At 37.1% G+C, this 17729-nt stretch overlaps 1 protein-coding gene across 5 annotated transcripts in view; it reads left to right on the plus strand.

Moving 5' to 3' along the window:
* ITSN2 (intersectin 2) overlaps positions 1-17729 on the plus strand; it is a 118303-nt gene that overhangs the window by 45318 nt on the left and 55256 nt on the right. For 4 of the 5 annotated variants that reach the window (XM_019647845.1, XM_019648077.1, XM_019647915.1 and 1 more), the window contains 4 exons: positions 1255-1395; positions 3306-3393; positions 8174-8313; positions 9350-9430. In XM_019647845.1, the coding sequence (XP_019503390.1) occupies positions 1255-1395; positions 3306-3393; positions 8174-8313; positions 9350-9430 (450 nt within the window). The remainder of the gene's footprint in view (positions 1-1254; positions 1396-3305; positions 3394-8173; positions 8314-9349; positions 9431-17729) is intronic. The other variant, XM_019647988.1, reaches the window with a different exon arrangement.

Consider the following 17729-nt stretch of genomic DNA (forward strand, 5'->3'; position numbering starts at 1 on the left):
TCTTTGTGTAGCTAACTGGATATCTGTCTGAACCATCATCTTAACTATATATTTTTCCTTAAAAATAAAATGGGAGGAGACCTTAAGATTGATTATTTTTCCCCCAAGAACTAGGGTAATGCATCAAGCAGTAACATAGCTTATTGTGCCAAGTCTGAAAAGGTCCAAGCCTGCACTTACACATGCTGAAGATGATAATGTGAGCTCTAGGATGGACACGGCATATTCCTTTTAGCATGTATTTTTCAAATATGAAATTTTGATTATCAGTGATTTATTACCAGGTGTCTCATTTCTCCTCATTCTACTGTATTAGTTTGCTAAGGCTGCCATAACAAAATGCCATAGACTAGGTGGCTCAAACAACAGAAATTTATTTCCTCACAGTTCTGGAGGCTGTAAGTCCAATAGCAAGGTGTTAGCAGGTTTGGTTTCTTTTGAGGCCTCTTTCCTTGGCTTGCAGATGGCTGCCTTCTTGCTGTATTATCACATGGTCTTTCCTCTGCCTGTGCATCTCTGGTGGCTCTTTTGTGTCCAAATTTTCCCTTCTTATAAGGACACCAGTCAGATTGGATTAGGGCCCACCAATATGACCTCATTTAAACCTTAATTACCTCTTTAAAGGCCCTTTCTCCAAATACAGTCCCATTCTGAGGTACTGGGGATTAGGACATGACATGAATTTTGAGGGGAACACGTTTCAGCCCATAATATTTTACTCTTCTTAGACTCCACTGACAATCTCTACTCTCTATTGTTGTTTTTTTCTTTTTCCCTACTTCTAAGAAAAAGGAGAAAGGAATATTGTTATAGGAAAAGAGAATTGTGGCCAAAAGGCCCTCCAAGACATTGTTTGATTAGAGGAAATTAGATGGCAACATTGAGGGTAAAAACAGAAGCTCAGAGAAGGTAATGCTAAATGCCACATGCAAAATTTATTCCTCCTCATTATTTGAGATTTTCTCTATTTTAATGTCGTAAATTTTTACCTAAATGCTGAACTTAGAAAAAAATTCAGTGTGTTATATTTGTGCTTTTTTATCTTAACATCTGGGGTCTTGTGCCCTGAGAATGATACATTTCCTGCTAACAACTCTCTTGAGTCAAAAGATATAACTCTAAAACATATTCCACTTGGTTTTAGACCTTTATCTCAGACTGAGTATAAATGACATTAAAAATTTTTATTTTCCCAGTAAGAATATTCTCTATTAGCATTTTATGTTACTATATATTTATATGCTCTTCCTATAGAATGGCAAACATCAGCAGATCTCAGGCCGCCTTCAAGATGTCCGACTCAGAAAGCAAACTCAAAAGACTGAGCTGGAAGTTCTGGATAAGCAGTGTGACCTGGAAATTATGGAAATCAGGCATCTCCAACAAGAACTTCAAGTAAGTTCTTTGCCGCTGAATTGCCCTTAAACATGAGCAGTTATTAATAATTCTTTCTAATAGAATGGTTTTGAATTTTGGAACCATGAACTCCTCTGATGGATGTGCGTATATACAGTCTTATATATAATATCAGGAAGCTCATAGACCCACCAAAATTCTGCTAGACATCTGGTTAAGTTCTGCTTAACATTTATACATAAATGGACATTTATAATTTTAAGGTTTCTTTTTTGTTTGTTTGTTTTTGGTTTTTTTAAAGATTTTATTGGAGAATTGGGGGAAGGGAACAGCGTTGGGGAATCGGGGAAGGGGAACAGACAAGTTGCTGTCCTTTTGTTCTTCAGTGTACTTGTGGAGGATGTCGCTTCACTGGCCCATCTTGGTATTATCATTGCACTATTCCCGGCTGAGGCAGATTGGTCGCCGGATACTGGATGGCCGCTCACGGTGGCTCTTGGCAGCTCACGCCAGCTGCCAGCCACTCACGGTAGCTTTACGGCAGCCCACTGCAGCTTCACTGCAGCCTACGCTGTCATTGGCGACTCACAGCAGCCTAGCTCCAGGTCGAGCTGTTCACCATCTTAGCTGTAGAGGGCACAGTGTCGCTGGCCCTCATATGGGATCCGAACTGGGGCCCTGCTGCTCAGAGCTGGCATCCCAAGCCAACTCTTAACCAACGCGCCACTCGGCCAGCCCTATAATTTTAAAGTTTTTAGTAAATAAATATACATATCACATGCCCCCCCCGACACACACACACACAAACACACACATTACACTACATTATTGCTACTACTTTTAAGAAATTTTACCTATCATTATTCTTTTAAGAATTGTGGTGAGGGTCGGCTGAGTGGCGCGTTGGTTAAGAGTTGGCTTGGGGCGCCAGCTCTGAGCAGCAGGGCCCCACTTCGGATCCTACATGAGGGCCAGTGACGCTGCGCCCTCTACAGCTAAGATGGTGAACAATAGCTCAATCTGGAGCTGGGCTGCTGTGAGTCGCCTGTAGTAGGCTGTAGTGGGGCTGGCCAGCAGCGGGAGTGAGCTTTCGTGAGCTGCCCTGAGCCACCGTGAGTGGCCGTCCAATGGCCAGAGGCGTCCAATGGACTGCCTCACCCGGGAAGAGTGCAATGATAATACCAAGATGGGCCAGTGAAGCGATGTCCTTCACAAGTACACTGAAGAACAAAAGGACAGCAACTTGTCTGTTCCCCTTCCCTGATTCCCCAACACTGTTCCCTCCCTCCAATTCCCCCATAAAAATCTAAAAAAAAAAAGGAATTGTGGTCAGAATGTTGAATATGCTCCCTCAGGGACCTGGTAATTCTGTTCTTTACTTGTGCCTTAAGATCTAGTTCACTCACTATAGTTTGCAGAATCGGGACTCTGGAAGCATTCTGTATGTCTGGAGTCCTCTTCTCAAACTTCTCTTTCTGTATGGACTCACAATTAATTAGTTTTTTTCACTTGGTCATAGTAGATATAGGTAATGGCCAAATAATATTTCCTATCTGATTTAAACCTGCTTCCCTAGTTCTCCCTGAGTCTTTAGTCCCTCATTCTTGAGTGTCATGGCCTGCTTAAACAAACCATTTAGCACAGATATCAAAGGCACCTCTTAGCTTGGGCCCACTGCCACCCATCAGTCTGCTGAGAATTGTAAGGCTTCCAGGTACACCCATTAACAAAGGCTTCATTCACCACCTTTTAATTCCAGCCAGTCATTCATAAGAGGATTTCTGTTTAAATATGTGTACTTCCATTTGAGTTTATTCATAAGTTGTGAGCAGTTTACATCTACATTTTATTCCTATATTGTTCAAAAGTGATTAAATCATGTTTTGAAGTTTTCAAAAAATTTGCAGAAAACAGTTTTAATCAGGCACTATCTTTTCTGTTTTTATAAGGAATATCAAAATAAGCTTATCTATTTGGTACCTGAGAAGCAGTTATTAAATGAAAGAATTAAAAACATGCAGCTCGGTAACACACCTGGTAAGTCGCTAAGGTTTATTCTTTTCCTAATGACTGGATGATCATATTCTGTTACTTATTCAAATAGCATTATTCTGTTATAAGTAATGTGTATTGTCTATAGTTAAAACTTTCAAATTAATGTGAAAACTGTCACAGATGTTAGAGTATTTTAGTAATAAAAGTATATAAAAATACAATAAGTAATTATGGTATGTCTTTCTATCTTGGTAAGATTTTTATTCATATATTTCAAATGTCAATCAAATAAAATGTTAAATTTTTTACAATTACAATTAAACAAGATCTAGGTTTGGCTCTAACACAAAACTGTATGTGCATTTTGGTAAAATGCTGCACTAATTGTAAAGAACTATTTGGGTGGAGACTTTACTATGAAACCAAACCTGTGGGATTCTGGGGTGACAGTGGATAGTAATGGAGGGCCTAAGCACAACAGTATGCCCTTCCCAGACCTTGCATATCAACTAATGATTCGTAGAAAGAATTTTACCAGCATAGCCCTCTCATACCTGTGGAACAAAATATTCTAAGATAATTTGTGGGAATGTAACATTTTTCTTGATTAAAGTTCCAACCAAGAAACGGAAAAAAAAAAATCTCTACATTGGATAGCATTGCCAATAACGTAGCAGAAGGATTTAAAGAAAAGTCAATCTTCAAATGTTGCGTTAGAACTAGCTAAAGTATCCTAAATGTTGAGTGTCTGTCAGTCTTTCCATTCCAGAGCTCTTTAATACACTTTTGGCTATTTAGGAGGTCCATTAATAGCATCCCTCTTTTTTGCCAACGTTCTGAACAAACTGAGAAATAAGGCAAAGGAACAAGACATGTGAGAGACCAAACTGTCACCTTATATTGATAAAGCTGACACTGGACAGCGTGGCTTATCTGTGAGCTGCACCTGTAAAACACTGAGTGCATGAACAAAGTAAAAAGCAGGTTTCCTGAGGGCAGTTCAATCTCAAGAAAGCAAGAGATGGCAAGGGCCTAGGCTGTGTATGCCAGTTCATTTATCTTGTGAAGGGAATGGGAAGAAGCTGGCAATACTGTGCTAGTGAAGGGCTCTTTACTACAGGGAAGAAACACCAGGAATAGAGAGGCTCACTCTTATGAACTAGTCTTAATTATGTCTTCCAATTCCACTGCTATGGTCTGTCTATGTCTCATCTCAGACAGTTTTCCTTGCGCATGATTCTTTCCTTGGCTGGTTAGAGTGTATCAGCTCCACCTCACCCCTCCATAGGCATTCCAGGGGCAGGGTGAGCCAGCCCTCCTGACCTGTGCAGTGGCAGAAAGTATACCATCATCCTAGTCGTCGTTAGTATTTGGATTGTGAATGGCATATAGAATATGTCTTATTGGCGACGTGGTAGAGCTACTCTTTCTCTATGGAATGTGATCCAATTCAGCTGTTATCTACCTATCTATCCTGTAGTACAATTCAAAATAGGAAACTTTTGTTCAGAATTTGGAAAGTGCCCTTTATCCCTTAGTTTACTCTCTCCTTTACAGTTACCATTTAAGATTACCAACCATGTGCCAAGCACCATGCTAGGTAGTTTTTGTGCATTATTTCCTTTAATATTTACAACAGCCCTGTGAGGTAGTTGCTGTTATTCCCATTGTGCAGCTCAGGAAGACTGAGGCTCAGAGAGATTAAGTGGTTGCCCAAGATGGTGCAGTAGTAGTTCTAAAATTCTTACCTGTCTGACTCCGAATTCACTGTGCTACCATGTTGTCTCTCTGTCTTTCAGTTACTTAACACAGTGCTCATAGATATGATATAATCAAATTCAGTATTAAAACATCCTTTATTAGTGATGTCCGTTTTGAAAAGTAATAAGAATGTATATTAACTGTTATTTTTTTTACATTGCTTATCTCTCAGCTAGACTCTGAACTACTTGAAGATAGGGTGCATGCCATATCCTTTTTGACCTGCCATTGAACATGGTCCTGTTCCTCGCCTATAGTAGATGTGTGATTTAATGATTAAATCTTTGTTGAACACTGGAAAAGTATTAGAATTATGAGAGAATTTAATAAGGTACCTGGATAAAAAAATAAGCATATAAAGATCAGTAACTTTATATACCAAAAGTATTTAATTAGAAAATATCATGAAGTAAGGTTTCATTTACATTACCATTTTCACTGTTATGAATAAAGAAGAAATGTACAGCTATAAATTTTTACTCATAACAGATTCCTGGATAAGAACGTATTATGTTCCTGAACGAACTATAATACTGATATTATAAAGATGTCAGTTCTCTAGTAATTCACCCATATATTCAGTTCTATTCATACTTCTTTAAATAAAACTTGTCAATATACTTCACAAATTTACCTAGAGGTAAAAGTGTGCAAGATTAGGCAAGAATTGAAAAGAAACACATTGGTGAGAGAAGAGACTAACTCTACCAGGTATTAAAACATAAGTTATGAAGTTATAGCCCCTACAATAATTGATCAGAAATAGAAACAAAGAACATTGGAACTGAATAGAGAGTCTAGAAACAGGCGTGCGTGCGTGTGTGTCTGTGTGTCAATTGGGATAAGATAAAGTTGGCTTTTAATGTCAGTGGGAAAAGGATAGGCTTTCATTAATCACTATCACTTTAGTAAGTGATTTGGGGGACTGTTGATTATCTGAAGGGGGGTGAAGAAGCTCTTTACGTTATTCTATGTACAAAAATAAATTCTGGATAAAATCAGAGGCTAAACATTGAAAAATAACTCCAGAAAAAATACTGTAAACAAGAAAACATTTTTATAATCTTGGTGTCAGGAAAGTCTCTTCAAACAACACATACAGCTATGAAGGAAAATATTTACAGATTTGATGACATAAAAATGAAAAACTTTTTCATGCTGAAAGATGTTATAAACAGTAAAAATGTTGGGGCCGGCCAAGTGGTGTGATGGTTAAGAACTGGCTTGTGACGCCAGAGGGCCCCGGTTCGGATCCCACATATGAGGGCCAGTGACACTGCCCTCTACAGCTAAGATGCTGAACAACAGCTCAACCTGGAGCTGGGCTGCCATGAGTTGCCCTGGAGCTGGGCTGCCATGAGTTGCCAGCAACAGCTAGTCTGCAGCCCCTGCTGCAGTGGGTTGCCATGGGCTACCGTGTTGAGCGGCTGTCCAGAAGCCGGCGACTGATCTGCCTCACCCAGGCAGAGCGCAGTGATGGTGCCAACTTGGGCCAGTGAAGCAACATCCTCCACAACTAGACTGAAGAACAAAAGGACAGCAACTTGTCTGTTCCCCTTCCCCCAATTCCCCAGCGCTGTTCCCATCCCCCCAACTCCCCAATAAAAATCTTAAAAAAAAAAACACAGTAAAAATTTTTGAAATACATATACTACAACAAGAATTAGGAGCTTTTACAAATCAGAAATTAAGACAACCCAATAAGGGAAAAAAAATGGGCAAAGGATGATATGAGGCACTTCAAGATGATGGCCAAAAAACATATAAATAGATGTTATTTGATTTCAGTAGTTATAAAGAAAATGGAAATTAAAATAAGATTTTTTTTTTTGCTAGTTAGCAAAAATGAAAAACGATGATATTCAGCATTGATGAGCATATGTAGAAACAGGTACTTGGGTGTCATTGTATGTTGGTACAGCTTTTTGGAAGGGCAGTTTGGCAGTTTCTGTCAAAATAGAGTTAAAATCCTCTTACATGGCAGCTCTTTCACTTCCTATATAAAATGCTTTCACATGTGCACTAAAATGTATGCACAAGGATATTTATTGCAGCATTTTTATGTAATAGTAGAAAATTAGAAACAACCTGAATGCCAATCAAAAAGGGAATAGTTACATAAATTATGGAATAACCATAATGTAGATTACCATGGAGCAGTTTTCAAGAATGAACTAGATCTATATGGCTTGATTGATAACATACGTTATTAAATTTAAAACAAGTTGCTGAGCAATGTAGACAGTGTGATCCCATTAAAACCCCATGGAAATAAATGTTGATTATGCACATATCTAAATGTAAACACCTAATGAGAATAAGCCGAGGGTTGAGATGAAGGGGACTTTTTCACTTTTTTTTCTATATGCTTCGTTTTATTTAAATTTTATACTAGATGTCTGTACTTTTAAGCACAATAAAGTTTTAAATATGTATTTAGATGGTAAGATTGCCATTTTAATTTATTGTAATGTAATCTGCATCATTTATTTCTATTTTGTTTCTCCATCCCTGCCTGAATATGTAGGAAAAGATATTATAAAAGAAGCCCTCTGTTCTTACTGCCTGAAATAACATTACTAAATAATCCAGTTAGTATTAGTTATTGAGTCCTTGCTGTGAATATTTCCCTATTCTTGAAAGCACTAAGAATAAATAGAAAGCTACTTTAACAGTAGCTGCTATTAATTATTTACTGTGAGCCAGACTCTGTACTAATGGCTTTATATCCATCACTTCATAAATGAGGTAGGTGATGTGATGCCCAGTGTATAGAGGGAGAAGACCGGTGAAAACGCCTTACCCCAAGTGAAGTGTCACTTCACGTCCTGGTACTTAGAGTACAGAACCAGTGCTTACAACATTTCCATATCAGTATCTTCCCAGAATATGATATGAAAAAGGGAAATGACTGCTGAGTTTTTTTATTTTTAGCTGACCCACATGATGCACGTACATCCTTTATCTTTCTCTAGTTATACCAATTTGACCAGACAGTAAATGTCAATTACTGGTAATGACATTTCTACCAAATGTAAACTGCCTGATGTTTGTATTTCAGATTTAGGAATGGGTTTACTTCATAAAAAATCACTGGAAAAGGAAGAATTATGCCAAAGACTTAAAGAACAGTTAGATGCTCTTGAAAAAGAAACTGCATCTAAGCTATCAGAAATGGATTCATTTAACAATCAACTAAAGGTATTTATCTTCTATTATATTCATTTTTAGTTATATGTCTTCTGCCTTCCTTATTTTGATTTAATAGAATGAATAACTGAAGCTGTTATTTTTATATGTAGTAGTAAATTTTCAAATTTATTTTATAATTTGAGCTATACCAGAATTGGATGATTGTTTTTATTGTTCTCTGTAGATAAAAACATTGTGCCATGTAACTAAATATATCATTGACCATAATTTCCAGTTTTTGATGACTTTTTATTGGCATTTATACATTTTAAGAATAATTGCCTTTGTCAGTATTAGAGAACCGGTCTCAGCCAGCATAATCATAGACAAGGAGAATTTTAAATAGTCCTGCTCATAGAGGCTCTTTCAACACACTAAATTCTTTTTTAGTTTCTTTGTTACAATTTAATTTAATTAACCTTTGTGCAATAATGCAATAATCAGTGAAATATAAAGAATAATCTAGCACTATAAACTTTGCATAAAAAGTAAGTTCATGAGTCATCATTTGCTGCAGTGGCAGAGCAGATGTCCAAAACATATCCTATGTATATATACCACGTGCTTATTATTCTGTGCCGTATTAGTTGTATCCTGAAACCATACCTATACAAGAAGATGTTAAAGGCTAAAAATCAAACTAATGTTACATCATTCAAATTTGGGAGTCGCCTCAGTTATTCCTTTTCTAACTTAACTGAGCATAAAGCTTTCAGAGCATCAAGTATTACATAGCTTTTCAGGCAGCTATGTCTGCATGTGATTTTTATCTTGCTGACATTCAGAATATCATTACACCAACTATAAAATAAACAATATGCTAAAGAAAAGAGACCGTGGTGGCTTCAGTTAAGGAGGAGAAATTTGAGGTACGTAACGTTAATCATACATTTCATACAAGCATATCTTCTGTAGGAAAAAATGGAAAGAAAACCAAATAATTTGTCATTGATGGACCGACAAGCCAGCCAAGTTATCTTCCCTACATTATTTTTTTTTAATCTGTACATAGTTTAATTGGCTTTTTATCTGCCTTATCTTACAGTGTGGGAATTTGGATGACTCTGTTCTTCAGTGCCTTTTGTCTCTGCTAAGCTGTCTCAACAACCTCTTCCTCTTACTTAAGGTTATTTTCTAATATCTAGCTCCTTTTCTTTGAGTTACTTTACTGTTTCCTTTTTTTAAAAAGTAGACTATTCTTTGCATTTATCTGAGTATCTTTGTTTGAAATAACATATACAATGTAGACCTTTTTTCTTTCTGCTTGCTTGATATTCTGCTGTCTAACTGCCTGTTTGAGTCTAATGCCAGAAATCAGTAGGGTTGCCCAGAATAATCCTTCTCATGAGGAGCCCAAGACACTTAGAACTATTACCTGGTTCCCTTACAGCATCCCTGTGAGTTGGTTTAACTGATGGGATGATTACTGATTCAATTAAAAGGAAAGCTAAGGGAATGTGAGATTAAATCATTTATTTATATCACTAAAAGTCATTATTTAAAATAAAACTTTTACTTTCTGAAATCCAGGGCAAGATTATGACATATATATACCAGGCTGCTTCCTAATATTGTTATAAGGAAAAAGATTAAAGAACCAATAATACAAGGGCAGCTTTGTTATGTCTAGTTACTAGGCCTCACGTTTAGACATACTTGCACTTCAGATGAAAATGTTAAATCATATGTTTAAATAGTTCACTTTGTCATGTATAGCACACAGATTATTTAAAATACTTAGTGTATTCCTGTATTAATATACAGCAGGTTCTCAAATAATGTCATTTTGTTCGAAGTCGTTTTGCTATGTTGATGAGATGTCGTAGGAACTTAACTCTTATTTATATCAATTAGCCTATGGTAAAATTGATGTATAAAAATTCATTATATATCGTTTCACTTAAAGTCGCAGAACATATTGACGATGTTGAATAAGGACTTAGTGTAGTTTAAAGAAAGATGCTTTGTATTTACCACTTGCTGACCCCAGTAGATTTTGACTGCATTCTACTGTGTACTAAAATGGATAGCAGTAGGGCAGTGGCATACACATACTCAGTAAAGACAGGAACATAAGTAGAGCTCATTTGTTACCTAAGCAAAGGTTGGGCAAATTGGAAAGATGACATCAGCCTTTCCTTTATGGTTATAACATAAATGGCCAGATTATCTGGTCTTAAAATTTTTGCTACAGACTGCACAGAAATTTAAATCAGTTTCTTCATCTATAAAATGAGATTTGATGATGATTTGTGGATTGTACTCACACACGTAAGTCTGATTCTTTCAGTTAGCATTTGCTTCTCCACAGGCCAGCAGATTATTCTTATCTCTTGCTTTACTTTCTTCCTTCTGCTTCCTGCCTTCCAGCCTTTCATTGCTTATTGACATTTCCATCAAGGACATTTAGGAAACTAAAAGGGGATGAGACCTATATGGTCAGAGTGGACAGGAGACTGAGTGTGGTGTCACCGAGGCCTGCTGTGGTCATCGTGGTGAAGTGGGACAAAGCAATCAGTTACCATACTAGTGAAAACTGCCCACTGAATTGTCAAGCAGGAGACCTCTGAAGACCTTTTTGAAAGTGCCATTTCACTTGAGTGATCAGCAGAATTTGCTGGATTGCAACAAATCAGGAAGGAATGGGAGCTGAAGAAGGGTTAAGTGAGTGTGAACAACTCTTTAGGAGGAAGTAAAGAGAGCATGAGGTCAAAGGGAAACTTGCTTTGGTTTAAGAAAGATTTGAAGGACAAAGGATACAAAGTTGCAGTTATGTAAGAAGTTCTGGGATCTAATGTACACAACATGGTCACTATAATAAATAATACTGTGTTGTATAATTGAAATTTGCTAAGAGGGTAGATCTTAACATTCTTACCAGACACACACACATACACACACACACACAAAAGGAGGGAGGCAAGGAGGAAGAGGTAACTATATGGGGATTGTTATGTTAATTAGCTTGATTGTGGTGATTATTTCACAGTGTATGCATATATTGAAACATCAAATTGTACTCCTAAATACATACAATTTTTATTTGTCAATTATACCTCAGTAAAGCCTGGGGGAAAAGAATAGTTGGGACCACCCTTGGAGGTGATATCAGCTTTCTTTGAGGCATATGGCTATGAGGATGGGGTAGTTTCTACTTATTAAGACAGAAGAATGGAAATAGAGAAAATTGAGCTGATTAGGTAACCATATCCAACTTAATGTCTTAATGGCAATTGCCTGGCTCAGACCAAATATTTCATTGCCAAATTCCCAGCACCTAGAACAGTTCCTGGAACATAGTGGGTGGTAATAAATACTTGTTGAATGAATGAATGGTTTAGAATGTTCTCAGTCAGAAAATATGCAGCATTTAGGAATAGTATATGGAGTTTATTTTTAAAAAAAGAAAATAAATTAGTCAAAAAACAGCAGAGAACCATGTATTTCAGATTTTTAGGAATACTCTGACCTACATAATTCATTCTTTTAAGCTAAGGCTATTTTTTAAATGCAAAAGAAAGAAAGGAGAGATTTGAAGGAGACAATAAAGAGAGGAAGGGAGGGAGGAAGAAAGAGAGAGCGGCTGAGCAAGACTGAATATATAGAATGGTGGTTGATAGAGCAAAATCCCTAGGGAAGTACATTAAGATAACCCAGAGCATAGATTGAAGGATTGGATAAAAAGAATACTTCCAGTGTAACATGTGGGATAAAGAGGGGTGTGAAGGCAGTCAAATTTGTTGTGGAAAGTAGGAAATTACCAGCTTCAAGACAAAGTTAGTTGGACCGTTATAAGGAGTCTTCCTAGGCAATTGAGGATATGGAATAACTCAAACTAGACTAGAAGAAGATGGGTGCAGATGCAAGAAGTTACACTGATTTTGAGATGGAAAGATGCAGGACTTCCAGTCTGGTGTATTAATGCGGAAAGATGACTAGCTGGTAGTGAGAATGAATGGAAGATTAGGAAGTTTCAGGAGAGAAGGAGACATCTCTGCGGAGGTGGAGGGTGGAGGGCGCAAGCTTGGTAGAGGAAAACACTAGGTGTGCTGAGCAATGTTGAAGGCCTGTTTGAAGTTGGAGGCCATGAATTTAAATTGAAAGCAGCATGCCTAATTGTATCATTTTTCTCCACCAAAATTCAACTGCTTAGGTGTGAGCACCAAGGTTCTTAGGTTTATACAGGTTTGAGGTTTTAATAGACATGGCCAAAGAGGGAGGAACAAGAGAGTTATAAATCTTGGCACAATAATTGCGATAAAGATGAACTCTGAAATATGGACTAGACATAGAGGGATGTGAGGAGAGGAAGAGGTGTGGATGAAGAAAGAGAATGATGAGGTCAACAGAATGGAGGTCTGAAGGAGTTTGGGAAACTGTTGAAATGGATGTGTTGCTAGAAAATGGGTTCTCGGTGTTCATCGCAGGAAAGAATTCAAGGATGCACCGAATAAGCTAAGCAAGCAGCAGATTTATTAGAGAAGGACAGCCCACTCTCAGGATGGCGAGAGCGGGCGTGCTCGGAGAAGAGCAGCTGCCCCAGAGAAATATGGGCTTGAGAATTTATTATACTTGAAATGAAGGCACGAAATATTCAAGACTTAGGGGTGGCATTATTGGCATTTCTAGGTGGGTCCTCGTTTACCACTCCTTCCCATTGGGAGAAGGGATTTTTGTCCTTATTTGACTCTGTCAGAACTGTCACTGCGACACGGGTTGGAGATTTTCCCTAACTGCGGTGCTAATAACATTATACTCCATTATTATTAAAGCTCGCCTAAAGTGGCTCTCAGCCACTGAAACCTAGTTCTGGCTGGTCTGGTAGCTGCACTTTTTCTTAAGGATGATCTCATCTCGTCCCTCCTTTGTCTCCCTTCATCTCCTCCTTCCCTTCCTCCCTCTCTCTCCCTGAGGCCCTATTCTTTCTGTCTACAGTAACAGATATACCAGGTATAAGAAAAGCTTGAAGGATAAGGACTTATGTCTGAAGAATGGGATGTTTGAAGAATGGGATGTTTGATCAATGGTAGTTAGTTCTGTTTCTGATGATGACAAGATTCAGTGTCTAATAATGCAAATGATGGATTAAATTCAGTGAAATGGGTCATTATTAAGGTCACCCTAAGAGTTGAGGTTTTGATTGGGTCATCTGTGTGGATGTCAGAGACTTGGAGAATGATAAAGATGAATGAATAAGGATCAGTGACCAGATGATCAATAAATAACAATAAGAGGAAAGGGAAAGGAGTATTGCGGGTGGTATGAGCTTCAGAAAAACATGAAGTTTGTATGAGTGAGGAGAAATAATGGTCTGTAGATGGCAACAAAGAGCAAGGAAAATGCTAAAGTTATCCCCCAATCCTGATTTCAGTGGAATATATGATAATAAACTGAGAGAGAAATAGAGGAAAGGCAGTGTCCTGAGGGATAGCCAAAAAGGCAAGTAGGTAAGAGACTCCATTCAGAGAAGATATGTGACATGTGGGAACCTGACCACCAAGAGGAAGTTCCAGTGGAGGGGTTTGAGGAAAGGAAGGTTGGGGGATTGGGTCAGATTAAGAGATACGCATTATAGAGATGAGAATTTGGCTGGTAAAGAATGATAAGACAGGCTAGGTCAGTTGGCAGGTGAAATGGAATAGGTCCCAATGGTCTTGAAGGAAGATAGATAGGCATTTAGTTCTAATTCTGTGGTCCTTGGGGATGGTAGAGCATCTGGAGTGATCGCTCCTTTAGGCTACTTGTTGTGAAACAAGTATATTTACAAGTATCTTAAGAACTTACGTTTCATTGAACCCTGTAATCAACATTAAAAGGTCAGTGATCATTTTTACTCCTGCTCAAGTTGCGCTAAGACAAATAGCAAAACCAGTGGGTTCAAAGTTGAGACATTTAACAGGCCATTATTCTGTTAAGGAAATTCACACAATATCCCTTCTTTAGCATTGAGGTATAATGAAAAAAGTACTGGCCTAGGCATCTAAAGAAATGAGTTTTGGTCTTACCCATGCCCTTGCAAGTTGTGTAACTATTTGTCATTTAACCTCCAAATTTTGCTTTCTTCGTTTACAAAATAAGCTGACAATATTTGCTCTGCTTTCTTTGCAGAGTTATATGATGATTAAATAAGATAGCATACATATGGAAGTGCTTTGTGAACTGTTATGAGCTATACAAATTTTTTTGTGTTCTTATTAGGGAAGGGATTGCCCTGAATCTCCATAGTACCGTATCTTTAGTGTGTTGGAAAGTCACCACTGCTGACTTTGGATAATGATTGGGGAGGTACTTTTCCTTAGAGGGAAAGTAGAATCCATCAGCACCAGAGCTGTGGCTTACTCCAGTGGGTTAGGTTCTTCTTAACCTGTGCTCCCAAGGATCTGGGGTAAATTACATTAGTGGCAAGGTGAAATTTTGATTTATACAGGTGACAATAAGATAACTAATTTGGGGATCAGGAACACTAGTCCTTTGAATTGTAAGTAAAAACTTTAGTGAGCTATGTACTAGATGTAAGAGGAAACATTCCCCAAACCCATAATTTAAGGGTTAAGGAGGTGTTCCCTTCTTTCTGTCAGAGAATTTGAGGTCTCCCTTGGGAACCTCCTTTTTCTAAGGTTGGGTAGTAGGAGGTGTGGACCTAAAGAGCTGCTGGGCAACATGAGTTATAAAGATTTGTTTCTAAAGCAGAGGATCTTAACCATTTTTGTGCCATGGACTCTTCAACAGTTTACTGAAGTCTCTGAAATCTTTCTCAGAATAATGTTTTAAATGTATAAAATGAAACATATAAGATTATAAAGAAAACTATGAGTCACAAAATATTTTTAAAAACAAATTTGTGATATAGTAATTATGTGCTTCTATATAAATGTATTAAATAACAACATCTAGTGACAGATATAATAATACCATAATTTTGAATTCAAGATGTATATAATGTACATATCAAGTTATATGCACTATAATATGAGAATATATGTTTTTTCCATTGGTGAAAAATATCACAAGTACAGCTAATAGTACCATGGTTTTGTTGCTTACATTTAGAATTGAAGAAATGCTGATTTTCAGATAGAGGTTAGTAAAAGTGAAGATTAATTTTGTTCCTGTCCAAGTTCCTGGACCCCTGAATTCTATTTTTTTAGAAAGCCTTGAAAAGTCTGTGGCACTGCTGTTTAGAATCCCTGCTCCAAAGTGAAGATAAGGAGATTGAACTTGCTGATTTTCTTATCTGCTTGTTCCATCAGTTACAGAGATTGGTATGATAAAATCTTCCACTTTGACTATGGATTTGCCTTTTCCTCTTTCATTTTGATGAGGATTTTTAAAAGTAGATTTTGAGGCTGTGTTATAAGGTGCATACAAGTGCCCCAGATTACACAGCTAGTAAGCAAAAGAGCAGAAATTCAGCTGAGATAGTAAGGATTTGGCATTATGGTTATATTAAGAGAGCAAAGCTGAAAATTTGTAAGTAAGTGTTCAACTTGAGGAGCTATAAAAGACCAGCATAATAAAGTAAAAAAATATATATAAGGACATTAATGAAACAGAAGGGAGACGTATAATACAGAGAATCAAGAAAGCCAAATTTGACTCTTAAAGATTAATAAAATTAACAAACCTTTGGCAAGATTGGTATTAAAAAGAAAGAAAGTAGAAATAAAGAAAATTAGGAGTGAAAAGGAAATATAATTAAATATGTTGCAAACATTAAAAGATAAGATGATATGACAAATATTACACACAATATAAAATATATATAGAAGAACAAATTACAATATGCTAAAACTGACGCAAGAAAAAGATGCACTATACTCATGAAATATTTTAAATCTGTAGTTTAAAAATCTCTAAAAGGGAATCCAGACCGAGAGTTTTTACTCAAGGAATAATTCTAGACTTATTCAGCTGATTCAAAATACAGAAAAAGAGGGAATATGCCCAACTTAACATACGAAGCTATCATAAATGTCTCAAAATCTGGTAAGTACAGTATGAGAAAGGATAATTGTAGGCCAGTTTAACAGAGGCAAAGATTCTAAATAATATTAAGAAGTTGAATACAGGAGTTTATAAAAAGGATAATCCGTTGTGACCAATGACCAAGTTGGATTTATCTTGCTTAGCCATGCAAAGATGATTTGACATATAAAAATGTTTACTGTAACTTGCCATATAAACAGATTAAAGGAGAAAAATGGTATGCTCATTTCTTTAGATGCAGAAAAAGTATTTGATAAAATTTAACACCCATTCATGATTTAAAAATGAAAAAGTTATTAGCAAATTAGGAATAGAACTTCCTTAACCTGAAAAAGATGATCTGTCATTCTATTAAAACAGAACAATCCTGTTCATTCACTGGTTCTCAGTTAACTGATGTATTTAGCCAGGACTTCCTAGAAGCAGTGCCTTAACCCAGAAGAGTTAGTCTAATGATATGAATTTCTAGGATCACTGTAGTCATGCAGAGGAAATGTTTTTGGCAAGTCTTGTGATTTTCTTCAAATCTTATTAATATGCATAAACTAAGTACAGTATGTTTATGCATTTTCATTTATCCAATAAATACTAAGTCAATGTCTACACTGCACCAGGCTCTCTCTTGGGTGGCAATACCTTAATGACAGTCCTGTTGTCAAGAAACTCACTCCAGTGGAGGCAATTACAGTAGGAAGACATTGGCTATGATGGAAGAATGCACAGAATGCTGTGGGGAGCACAAGGAAGCTCATGAACTCAGACACTGGAGGAATGGGGCTAAAAAAGGAAGACTAGGAGTAGTATTTTAAAGGACAAGTTGGAGGACTAACCTTGCAGCCATGTTCAGATCAGATATTTGTTTGGCTCCTCTTTACTGTCCTTTTAAACTTGTAATTCTCCAATAATAGTAGCTACTGTTTATTGAAAACTTACTATGTGCCCAGCACTGTTGTAAGCACTTTACCTGTATTAACTAACCCATTCAGTCCTCACAATGCTATGAGGCATGTACTATAATTAACCCCATTTTACAGATGAGGAAACTATAAATTAACCTTTCTAGGTTTACTCAGCTAGTCACTGACAGCCTGATTCAGACCTTGGCATTCTTATTCTAGACCCATGCTTCTATAGTCCTTATCACCAAACCACACTATTTCTCCATAGATAGTAACCACTATATTCTTCTTCAATAGAATTTAGAGAAAGGTGCAACAAAGAGAACTAAAGAAGCTGAGATCTGTGGAACTGTGCTGTGAGTGCAGTCTTTGTATTGTTATTGGCTTAAGTTGCAAGTCTTGATCTCAGACATTTTGGACATAGTCTCTGGATACCGCACTGTCCTCAGATCAATTGTACCATTTCAATCAAGTTAAAAGGGCTCACCTATAAAATTTTTTATTTCTGAAAAGAAATAGAGCTTGGGTTTTGTTTTTGTT

The sequence above is a fragment of the Hipposideros armiger genome, unplaced genomic scaffold (assembly GCF_001890085.2).
Source record: "Hipposideros armiger isolate ML-2016 unplaced genomic scaffold, ASM189008v1 scaffold_0, whole genome shotgun sequence".
NCBI classification, from domain to species: domain Eukaryota; kingdom Metazoa; phylum Chordata; class Mammalia; order Chiroptera; family Hipposideridae; genus Hipposideros; species Hipposideros armiger.